This window comes from Nasonia vitripennis (assembly GCF_009193385.2).
Source record: "Nasonia vitripennis strain AsymCx chromosome 1 unlocalized genomic scaffold, Nvit_psr_1.1 chr1_random0006, whole genome shotgun sequence".
Classification (NCBI taxonomy): domain Eukaryota; kingdom Metazoa; phylum Arthropoda; class Insecta; order Hymenoptera; family Pteromalidae; genus Nasonia; species Nasonia vitripennis.
In genome coordinates this window covers 1,583,056-1,595,966 of record NW_022279593.1, presented here as the reverse complement: position 1 = coordinate 1,595,966, position 12,911 = coordinate 1,583,056, and the positions used below count along the sequence as shown (strand labels likewise).

The following is a 12,911-nucleotide window of genomic DNA, read 5'->3' as shown; positions in this document are numbered from 1 at the left end:
ACCGGGCATGGCAAGTTAAATAGTGATTATCTTGAGAGTTGTTCCTCGCTTCATTACGATTAAATATAATAAACTTGACTTTGTTTGACTGATCTCAGTTCTTTTCTATTGTTGCGAAATATATCAAACTCGCCTAACCTTTTACTTTTTTAAAAGTTAATTTTTTCTAGAGATATGCATAATTCAACTAATATTTGTGTGAATTTTTGCCTCACCTGGCAAGATATCAGAACGCTGTATTAAATAAATAAGCTAATCATAGTTCTGTCTTATTTATTTATCATAACTATTTATCAATTAAAAATTTTGTAAACTTCGAAAAGTATTATTCATGAGCTGTAAATAATGTTGAAGCTTTTCTTATACATAAATATATACATATATACATATTTTAGTGTTTAAATATCAAAATATTAAATATTATGAACAATTCTAATTGATTCTACTAATTATATTAATACTAAAAATCACATGAATATAAATAATTTTAAAAAACGTACATTTTAATAAATATTTAACGCAGTATACAGTTAAACACACTTCAACATTAATGTGACAGTTAAATATTAATAATAAATTTGGGCTATATAAAAAAAACAAATAAAATATCCATTGATTTATTATCTGTGTATTTTATAATATCTTATCTATTGATCTATTATCAATAAAGTATTATGATATACTATACTGTTTTAATCAAATTCTCGTTTTAATGAAGTTTTTTCATTCCTGCCAGTATTTTTTTCGAATAACGAAAAACGAATAAAAGGTAATGAACTAAAGCGAAAGAAAGATGGGAATTTATAGGGAGATTTGATATAATATTTTTGCACGAGACTTGGTTAGAAAGGGAAAAGGAAGATAAAGTGCTAGGGAAATTAAATCAAAATTTCAAATGAGGAACAAAGCCGGCGATTAGGAAAAATTATAGAGGGAGAGCAAAAGGAGGAATCTTGGTAAGAATAAGGAAAGATTTGGCAAAAAATATAGAAGTAAGAGAGTAAGAGTTTGGAATAAGCATTAGAAATATTTATGTAAAGGGGAGTGAAAAGGTTAATATAATAACCTGCTACAACAATGTAGGAATAAGTAAGATAGAAAAAGAACTGATAGAAGTAGTACAGGAGAGAATAGATTAGGAAGTAGTGAGTAGGAAAGCAGCAAGGGAAATAAGATATAGGAGACAATAGGAGAAAGTCGAGGGATAAGTTAAGGAACAGACATGGAAAGGAACTATTATTTATATGCGAAGAACTAGGATTAGTGTTAAGAAATGGAAATACAAAAGGGGACGAAGATGGAGATACAACATACATAGGGGAGGGAGCGGGTTCGGTGCTTGACCTGGTGATGGAGATAGCCTTCTCAATCAAAAAGGGGAAAGAGAATATAGAGCCACAAAAGGGAGGGAGGAGGGAAAAAATAAAAGATTTAAATAAAAAGAGAGATAGGGGGCAGAGTATAGGAATTTATTGACAGAAAAGGGAAAAGAGCTAAAAGAGGGAGAAAAGATCAATCAGAAAAGTTGTGACAAGTTAAAAAGGGAAATAGAGGACACGGCAGAAATGCTAAATTTAGAACCGTACGTGGGGGGAAGGGTAGGGAAGAAAACAATAGAAAATAGTTAAAAAATGAAAAACAGAAAAAGAAAGTATTCAACGCACTGAAGCGATGGATATGAACTAAAGGGGATAGGAAAAAAGAAGAAGAAAAAGAGAAGCTGGGAAAGGAAAGAGCGATTCTAAGAAAATTAAGGAGTAAGAAAAAAAGGCAATGGACAGAAAAAAGATGGGAGAGAGTAGAAAAATGCAGAAATGTAAATGAATTCTGGAAGGCAATAAGAGGGTTTAGGCCTAGGAAAGAAAGAAAAGAGGGAATGATAGAAAAACAAAAGTGGAGAGACCATTTTGAGAGGTTACTGGGAGGTGAAGAGGAAATAAATAGGTATAATGAAACAGGTAAAAAGACCAGAGGAAAGGAAGGGGAAAAAATGAGGAGGAGGATAAAATAAAGAATCTAGAGAGGGAAATATCACCATGGTAAGTGAAAAAAATACTGGCGGGAATGAAAAAACTTCATTAAAACGAAAATTTGATTAAAACAGTATAGTATTTCATAATACTTTATTGATAATAGAGTAATAGATAAGATATTATAAAATACACTAATCAATGGATAATTTCTTTTTTTTTATATAGCCCATACTTATTATTAAAATTTAACTGTCACATTAATGTTGAAGTGTGTTTAACTGTATACTGCGTTAAAAATTTATTAAAATGATTTATATTGGTGTGATTTTTAGTATTAGAAACAATAAGAATTGTATATAATATTTAATATTTTGATATTTAAACACTAAAATATGTGTATATATATATATATATATATATATATATATATATATATATTTATTTATGTATAAGAAAAGCTTCAACATTATTTACAGCTCATGAATAATACTTTTCAAAGTTTACAAAATTTTTGATTGATAAATAGTTATGATAAATAAATAAGACAGAACTATGATTAGCTTATTTATTTAATACAGCGTTCTGATATCTTGCCAGGTGAGGCAAAAATTCACAAAAATATTAGTTGAATTATGCATATATGTGTATCAAGGTGTATCGAATTTTTGTACGCACTTTGGCGACTCGTAATAGTGCGGAAATTTTAGTAGTTATATCAAATAGAGCGTCTGTAAAATTTGGATGCATAAAGTTAATTGCTTCCACTTTGTCTTTCTCGTTTCGTTCTTTTATAAATATAGACTATTAGCTCAGAATCAATTTGGTATCATGAAAAATAAAGGCACTTAAGATAAGCTTTACTATTATCTAATCTACTGTACAGCAAATCAGATAAAAGTAAATCTATAGCCATTACTTTCTTTGATATAGCAAAAGCTTTCGACACTGTTAATCATTCAATTCTATTAGAATAAATTATATAATTATGGTATCCGAGGGAAAGCCCATAAACCTATATCAAGTTACCTAAACAATAGAAAGCAAAAAGTAAGGATTGGAACGACTGCAAGTAATTTATGTCAATGATTTACTAACAGATCTAAATGATAGTACTATCTCATACGCTGATATTGCAACCGATGACTCTTGGGAGAGGGTTGAAAATAAAATGAATAATTACTTAGAAGATATAACTACTCGGTTTAAACTTAATAAATTATCCTTAAACGTAACAAAATCTGCATATATAACGTTTAATCATTATAGAGATAGTGTTCCAGTTGATCTGGACATTTATATACATGGTAATAAATTAAGCAGGGTAGAATTGTGTAAATATCTGGGTATTCTATTTGATTATAATTTAAGATGGGAAAAACATATCGTCTCGTTTCTCGCGTATTTGTGAAATGAAATAGACCTTGCACGTGGTACGTCGAGAAGTGATGTTTGTTTTATTTCTTGGCTCTATGTATAAACATAACAATCATCCTTTTAACCTTTCTGATCTTACGCGTTTTGAATCGAAAGAGGTACGCCTCTCTTATTTCACAACTAGGGAATTGGCAAGAATAAAGGCTTCAAGATAACGCAAATCCCGGCCATGACCAGATATCGTAAAATTTTCTTTAAAAATGCTGGTCAGATATTGAAGATCAGATTCTGCGAATCCTTAAGTTGTCACTTGCGCAGGATCATTCTCATCACAGGTAGATTTTTATATGTTCTTCTTATCTTTAAAAATGGTAACATGCATAATGCACGCAATTATTGACTTATTTTTATCATTGGTACGTCATCTTAATTATTTGATGCCATCACGGCCTGTCTCCTCAGCCACAAAATATTTTTTGTCATCGTTGACGAGCAGCATGGCTTTGTCAGGGGGATATCGACTCTTTCTAATTTGTTAATTTTCAATGCACCGACTTCTCCAAAACCTTCGACACTGTTAATCACGGTTTTCTCCTGCGTATGGTCTGAGAACTCGGTATCCGTAGCAGACAGCTCTGGATGAGGTCCTATCTTACCTTTCGTTCGTTCACTGTTTGTATAGGTGATTGTGTACCGGATTCAGGAGTCACATTTTAGACCCCTACTATTTTCTTTGTATGACGATCTTGTTGCAGTCCTAAAATATGTTAAACTGCTGCTTTATGCCAATGATATCAAGCTGTTAACGGACGTACGCTCCACTGATGAGACTCAGTACTTGTAGCAGGATAAATAAAGTGGCCGAGGGCCAACGAACTCCGACTTAATCTCTCTAAGTGCCTAAGTTTGAACATCTCATTCAGTAAGATTCAGAGCCTGCTACCCTTCGACTACCTCATCGACTGCACCCCTTTTTAGCGCATAAACACCACTTGTGATTTTCGGATTTAGATCGACTAGAATCACGTATTCGAGCCACTTAGATTATGTTCGTTCAAAAGCTACAAATATACTTGGATTTAACAAGCCCTCTTCGTTACATTTTTCAAACATAGATACAGTAGTTTACTTATGTAATATTTTAGCTCTCCATTACTTTCCTTTTTGTTGTCGGGTGCCTTACAAACCCTATGAAATAAAGAGACTTAAGTCGATCCATCACAGTTTTCTCCGTCACGTCATGTTTAAGCTCTTACACCCCATGCACTTGTTTGACCATGACCATGACAAGCTTGCATTATTGTTGACTTCGTTATCATAGTATCTGTCAATAAAGGGATTAAAAATTTAACACATATATATATATATATATATATATATATATATATATATATATATATATATATAATTACACATACACATACACACACACACAGATCTGCAAGGGGTCTGCAGAAAAATACCCATATGAGTGCGGCTATAGCCGCAAAATAAATTTTCTAAATATTTTTTTTTGATTAAAAAATTGTTTGAGCATAATTTTTCTAACAGTACCGAACATAATTTTCTCCACAGTAAAGAGTACAGAGAAAGATGTGACGAATTCGAATTGCGAAAATACACCATGGTATACAGATGGTTCTCCTTCAAGCATTTCTTCTGCGGACTCTTCTAGCCCTCCTACAACTGAACAGAACGTGGAGAAAAATAACTCAGGTAAGATTAAAAAATTAATTAAAAAATATATCGCCATCATCATTTTGAAAATTCTTTCTGATAATTATAAGTGTTTTCATGATATGTATGCGTATGCGAAAATGTACGTACTGTGTGTGTTTTTTAATGTGGCGTAGACAGAGCAAGCTCTGTGCAAGCGACCCTCCGACATCGAATTTTCATAGGCACCATTGTTAAACAATACTTCCGTGAAGCTTGTTTATAAGCCTAGTTGACTTCTCCTTTGAAGTTTTTCTTTCCTTTTCGTCATTTATAACCTTCTTCAGGATGATCCTAACGTAGTTATTTACTGCATACCAACCATCCTCCGACGTCAACATAGCTGTCATCATTGACTCAGGTATTACTCTAATCTGAAGATAACACTTGAGTTCTTCTCGCTTCATGTGGTATCCCAAACGGTCACAGAAGACATGCTCTGCATCTTCGTTAGTGTCCAAACAGACTGGACAGTTTGGCCGATCCTCTATTTTTAATCTGTGTAGGTGCGTCCGAAAGCTTCCGTGCCCCATCAAGAACTGTGTGAGGTAGTAATTGACTTCTCTATATCCTCTTTGTATCCAGTCCTCTATTCTTGGAATGAGGCGATGTGTTCATCGCCCCTTATTACTGGAATCCAATTTTTTTTGCAACTTAGTCATTGTCTGCTTCCTTAACAAGTCCTGGATTTCATTTTGCGTGTTGTCGTTAATCCGTCTCTTTGCCTTAAATACGTCCTTCCTCTCCATTGCTTAAAGGTTAATAGGTGGCAAAATTGCTATGATGCAGGCCGCATCGTCCAATACCGTACGGTAAGCCGATGCGACCCTTAGTACACTTCTCCCGTACACCGTCGATATCTTTTGTGCATAACTATTCATCAACATGGCATCCGCCCATATTGGACACCGTACAAAAAAATAATGTGAATACAATAGCTAAGAGTAACTTTCGTTTCTGCGTTGGCCTTCCTAAATTTGGCATTAATCTTAATAGAGTAGAACTAACACTTGCTGCTTTATTACCCACTAGAGCAAGATGCTCTTTGAATGCCAATTTTGCATCTATAGGTATGCTCGGCTCCTTCGCTTGTTGTCACGAATTATCCGCTTAAGTTTCTTCTTAATTTATATTTGTTATACTGTCACATGAGTTCTAACATCGAAGAATATTCTTACTGTTATATTTTTTTCATTCAGTGCACCTATATTGAAATATTTCAATGTAAAGATAAAATACCGTTCTTTTCAGATTTTCCAGGAAATTTTTCTGGACTTCTTGGAATTTTGTTCTACCTGAAATTCTAACGCTGATAATACACTTATGATTATAAACGAGGTTTTTTGGTAGTTAAACTTGGTGTAATTTTGAAGGTAGCGCCATATATCATTTACCATAACTATAATAGGTTAACCTCACAATCATCTTGAGACCGGGACAACGTCAACTAAAAAAGAAAATTTTTTTTTAGTATATTTATTGTATACTCAGTACGTTGTATCATGGACCATGTCTCGCTATCCACGAGGTGATTCTGAAACCTGGACATTGTCTGCTGTAGTTAAAGAGAATTAGTTATTGTTTAACAACCTAAAAAACTGGACATATATAAATTTAAAATTATCTTATTATTATAATCAACTTAAATTAAAGACTTCAATGTTATTAACTTACATTATGATATTAGTTTACAATTATATTTATAGTATTAACTAATAAATAGACAGAACTGACATAGTAACTTTCATAAACGCGCTATAATATGGCAACAGATCCCGCGTTAAGTATATTAGAAAACAGAGTTAAAACAATCACAATGTCGTATATCTGTTGTATGACTCTAACAACTGATCAAAGCAGTTCAATTATCATGACATTAAATTATATCGCGCCTTTTGTAAGTTAATTCGTCTTATCTCAGATCTCAAAGTCAAGAACATCTAAAAAACTATGACCGTCACCATGACGAACATTTCGCATTCTCCCATTTATCGTCTATAGTAATGTAGTTGTATCTTCACGTCAAATTTAGTCCTTATTCTCTGATGTCCATCGTAAATAAAACCTAATCCCTTCGGTATTATGTTTAATACATCACATCGCATTAAAATAAATATATATTTTTTAATAACTACATAATATTACTCAATAACAACACATTCTTCGAATTTAATTTGAATTTAAATAATAAGTATTATATATGTTTTAATGTTATGATGTAATGGTATGGCACAGTATGGCTCAAACTGGCATAATACGGCAGAACCTACCTTATACAATTTAATAAAAAAAAGTGACCTGAGGTGGAATCGAACTCTGGTCGCTGGTGTGCCAGTTGAACAACTGCCTGAGCTATTTTCTCATAGTGTTAATTTATCAATTTCTACTTTTTGGAGCTAATATGACTATTAATTTATAGAGTAGTTGATATAACTGTGAAACTAAATAAACGATTCTCAAGTCTCATAAACTTAAAATTATTTGTATTATAATGTTTAAGACTTCTTATTATAGCTACTCATTATGAACAGTAAGGATGTGTCATAGCAACTCTATGTCAAGCTGTGACAAACTGTGCCTAACTGTGTCAAACTATGTCATATTATGTCAGATCGTGTCATACGATTCCAAAAGGTGCCAATTTATGCCAGACTGTGCCAGAATTCATACATAACTCGTAAAAAATATTTTCATGATTTCAAAAATGTGGTACATTGAGGCCACACTGTGCCACGCTGTGCCAAACTATGCCAAACTGTGCCAGACTGTGCCAAACTGTGCCAATTCGTGCGATATGTCCGAAATGGCATGAGTGTAGCACACCATGGCACAGTTTGGCACGATGTGTCACACTATAGCACAATTTCTATTTCCACTAGGGCTCTAAACATACAATGATTTTTTATGTTTACATTTTTTGATAGAAACTTTTTCACGCAATTAACGAATTCAGACTTTGGCAGATCATGACAACTATACATAGCAGAAATTCTTATAAATTCTCCTGACATATAATTTATATCCGTACTTACAACACTCAGTCTATCAAATACTTCTAAATAATGCACTCATAAATATTATTTTTAACGTATACTAAGACTCCGTCTGCCTTATTAATTTTGCTCTCATTATAACAACTTGTGTAACCTTGTATTTAATAGTAATTTAAATGTTGCAAGTTCCATGTTTCAGTGCATATTATTATTGTACACGGCTTTTTTTGACAGATTTTAAATAAACGTTTCGATTTTCTCAAAGTTTGCATTTAGGCTTCTTATATTTACACATAATATTAGGTTTATTTTCTTTTTAGTAACATTGTTTAGCTTCTTAATGTTCTCTGTATCATGCTTTACGTTGTTAAATATTCCATAATCACAGTTTTAATACATATTATTCCTATCTTGATTTTCCTGATATACGTAGATTGATTGAGTTCAGTGAACTCGCAGACATTCCAGCTGCTGATCTTGTTGCCATCGCTTTGTTTGTATAGTCAACCTTGCCGACGTATCTTGGGAGTATTGGTTTCATCGTGTAGCCAGTAGAGTCGATACATTTGCGAATCTTGCTCAGCAGAATTTTCCACTTGTGACTATCTGTTGCCACAGGTTCAACATTATATTTCGCGCGGTATTTTTCATTATTCGAAATGCAATTTAAGCATTTTGTTTTATTTCCTTGACATCCTCTTCTTTTGTTGGAACCTCCACACTATAAACATGTGGGTTCGATCCTGCAATTGGAACTATTATGACCATATCTGCCACGATTAAAACATGGTCTAACATTACAATAATCATACACCCTGCAACTTTGATAACCTACAAATAGTCTATTTTTATTTTTTATGACATACCGATATAAATCAGCAGGTATATCTAGTAATACTGTTTGTTGATTTATGCTTCCATTTATGTACAAGTTTATAACAGTACATTATTTTACAAACTTATAGGAATGTTTACAAAAAACATCGTTTCCCAAAATGAAGAATTTTAATATTATGTAGATTTAGTACCAGTTGAGGGAATGATTATCTTAAATTTCCTAGAATATTAAACGAATAAGGAAAACTCGAACATCTAGCGACTCCGGGCATCGAAAGGTTTAAGCAACTAAATAAAACAGGTAGAACTAGGTTTTGTAAATAAATAATCACTGGAATTTTCGGGACATACCACACACACACACACACACACACACACACACACTCATATATATATATATTCTGGATCAAATTCCTTGACAGGAAAAAATGCCCGACAAATAGAGCAAGATCTGTAACAGGACAGACAGTGGGCACACGCGGCGTGACCGTTATCTCACTACTGAAATTCTGGATAGATTATCATCACAGATATAGGGCAAGTGAATAAATCACGGTGCAGCGCTTCCGCTATAACGGGCCATTGTCAGTCGGAGTAACTAAGGAAGTAGGCCTCGCTGCGTCAGGCTTGTCTAGGTGAGCAATCACTGTCGTCCGAATGGGGAAGCATATTTCCCGATAAATTGTTTGGTATGAACATGAAATAGCAACAAATATGACAAGGTACGGATACAGGTCCAGAGTTATTCGAAATCAACGGGAAGGTATACGCGCGAATGTCTCGATATCACGCAATAAGTTAAACGAATTATTCGATAACGTAGACGGGAAACAATCTGACAAATCGCTAAAAAAATCAACCTCAACCACAGACCGCTCGGATGGCGCTCCTAATGGCGGCATTAATAAATTATGTAAAGGATCCTACCGTGGAAGGTGCGTGCAGAACTTTGGCAGGTGGAAACGCAAGTTTGCGATTTTCTGAATCCGTATACGAGACACCAAATGACGCGTCATGAGTTACAAGGCGTAAGCAAGATAAATTTAGCAGCACCGTCGTAAAATTCACTTATAACGTTAGACGCGGGATTCGACTTGGGAATACAAATCGTGGCATTGTCATGCCAACAACTGGCTGATAATAGAAAGCAAAGAACCTCCTAAAGAAGTCGCACCAGTAGAAGCAGTCAGACAAGAAAAGGCTGAAACCATCACGGGGATGGACGGAAAAGAGTACGTCATGCCCCCAAGCATGATGCAGCATCTCGAAAATCTGCAACGCTCAATGAACAGGTACAAGAATTACAGAGGAAGACGAGAGCCTCCAGCACCTAAGTAAGCAGCGCAGCAGGCCACGCGCCGGCAAGATTAACCTTCGCCAAGGACGCGACGACAAGCACGCCTGCAACTCCAAGAAACGTCTGGTCAGACAGTAATATCAGAGGGAGACTCGCAAGAGCGTTAAGAAAGCTAGACGTCTCGATTACCCCGAAAAATAATATAGAGAAACCAAGAGATATCGTCGAAACAGTACGCAAGTGGGACATGCGATTTGTAGGCACGAGCGCAGAACGAATCCAAAGATTTTTGAGCCAGCTAGAGCAGAATATGGCAAGCGCGCAGATGATAGATAAAGAAAAGCTAGCTGCACTGCCTTACGTATTTACGGGCCAATCAGCCGAATGGTATCACAACAACAGAAACTAATGGCAGAACTAGGACAATTTCCGCGGCGCAGTACTGCGCTGGTACGGAACGAACAGACGGCTACAACAACGGCTAGCCTCTGATGTAGAAAAAGATACCAGGGCGCGCACGGACCCGTGCGCGATTATGTATACTGCCTCCTGGGGATAATAAAAAAGATGAAACTGCCTCTGACCGTAGACAAAGCCCTAGATATTCTACACAAGAATCTGCGGCTAGAATTACAACAGCTGACACCTCGCAGAAATTGTTTTGACTGAAATAGCTTTCTAGAGCTAGCAACGGAGGCAGAGACCGTAGTAGCTAGCGGAAAGAACTACAAAGCACCTCCAGCCACTGCAGACACGCTATACTTCAACTTAGCGTATAGGTCGCTATCGGCAGCACAGTCAACTACAACAAAACCCACCAAAGTGGCAGTAATGGCAGTTGACACGCCCAGCAACTCTAACGAACAGTTGACAGCAATGTTCAGCAAGATGCTGGACGAGCGGTTAGGAGCATTCAATAAAGAGCCAAAAGACGGAGATAAACCGCACCATAGCAAACATCAACCAGAAAATCAACAGAATAGCAGTGAAAAGGGGCCGATCTGCTACAGGTGCCACAAAAAAGACCATATAAGAAGAGAGTGCACGAAGGGAAACGAGGAAGCGAGCGCGTAGAGGAGGCCGGCATACACTAGCAGAACTCCGGCACGACCTCCAAGAACAACACGAGGGCGGAGGGCGAAAGCCGCCCCGATAATAAGGTCTCCAGAAAGGCGTGTGCCACGAGGCACACGGCAAGCGTAACCCTGCTTAGAATGAGAGAAAAGCTTGGCGCCGCGACAGCGGTGGGTTTTGGTAAAGAGACGGCAGCGCAGGCGACGACAAGGGCGCGCAAAAGTCCGCTGCGCTCGCACCCCTGTTGGCAACGTATGCCGACGGAAAAAGCAATGAGGCAGGCAAGTGCGGAGCTCAGCACAAAAAGCCTGGCAGGATCGACAACAAGCCCGATGAAGCGATAATGAAGATCCTGGAAATTTAAAAGAGTAGCACAGGAATAAGTGCAACTCCTTGCGACGAAGATAATGCACAAAAAAAAAACGCTGGTGGATGCAAGCGAGAGCCAGAGAGTTCTCATTTCGCGCATTGTACGACAGTGGCGCATCGCGAATATGCATGGGTCTGCTAGGCCTACATCTAGCGAGCGCGCTGAAGAGGCAAGTAATGCCAAACAACGGTCGCGGCGCGAAGCTCGCCGACGGCAGTTATACCACCATAGCAGGCTACGTATGGCTACCATTCGAAGTCGGCAGTCTGAAGAAGGAAGTACGAGTTGCAATTGTCCCGGATCTTCCTACGGACTGCATAGTCGGGGTAAATATCACGTTAACTTTTAAAGCCGTGTTAGACCCGGCGACTTCGAGAATGTACTTTAAAGAAAATCAGAAATATGTAGACTTAGAGTTGGTGGCAATCGAAGGAGGATCACCCAAATTGGCATCGATGGGCTTGGCCGATGTACAAGAGCAAGAGCGGAAGGCGCTTAATGCTCTTCTCGAAATTGCGTTCTCGTATAATACGGCAGTGCACGCGGCAACCAGAGTGTCGCCCGCGATGCTAAATTTCGGCAGGCAGCTGAATGCACCTGCGTCATTGCGACGCGAGGAAGACCGACAGGCGCTCGAGCGAGAGGGGATCAGCGAGTGGCAAAAGTGTCTCGCCAAGCTCTCGGACTTGCACGAGCAAGCGAAAGAATTATCGCAAGTAGCGCAAGATCGCTAGGCGGCGCATTTTGGCAAGCGACATCGCCCGGCAGAATTTAAGGTCGGCGAATTAGTGTGGAAGCGGTGTCATACACTCTCGTCTGCAGCGGGAGGAGTAACGGCAAAGCTAGCACTGTCCTTTGTCGGCCCGTATACCATCACCGCACGGGTCGGATCGAATACTTTCAGTCTGCAAAATGCCGAAGGAAAGATAGAAGATTTAGTGGCAGCTGAAGAACTTAAGAAGTATTACGGCCTCGAAGATGACGAAGAAGCCGAAATGGCTACTCGACCACCGAGTGATGACGCGAACGAGGCGGTGACGTGCAACCCGTCCGAAGCGAGCGCACTCGAGCAAGAGCTTGAGATTGATATGGTAGCATCGGGGGGAGACAACTCGTTAGAGCAGAAGCTTGGCCGATTTTCGAGAGTTGGGAGGTTGCGGTGTTTCGTCGGTTCGACGAGTACTGCCATCGGGCCGGCGAGAATGCGCCTCCTGAGGCCGCAATCTGGGCTGCGCGTGTCCGTGACCGTTGAAAGTAGCAGGCGGCCATAATAAGAT

At 37.6% G+C, this 12,911-nt stretch overlaps 1 protein-coding gene across 14 annotated transcripts in view; it reads left to right on the top strand.

Annotated features, from left to right (window-relative positions):
- LOC100116974 (neurabin-1) overlaps positions 1–12,911 on the top strand; it is a 554,139-nt gene that overhangs the window by 333,439 nt on the left and 207,789 nt on the right. For all 14 annotated transcript variants that reach the window (XR_004345143.1, XM_031932213.2, XM_031932231.2 and 11 more), the window contains one exon: positions 4,923–5,063. Coding sequence is in view for 13 of the 14 variants with exons in the window: in XM_031932213.2 (XP_031788073.1) it covers positions 4,923–5,063 (141 nt within the window). In the remaining variant the exon portion in view is untranslated. The remainder of the gene's footprint in view (positions 1–4,922; positions 5,064–12,911) is intronic.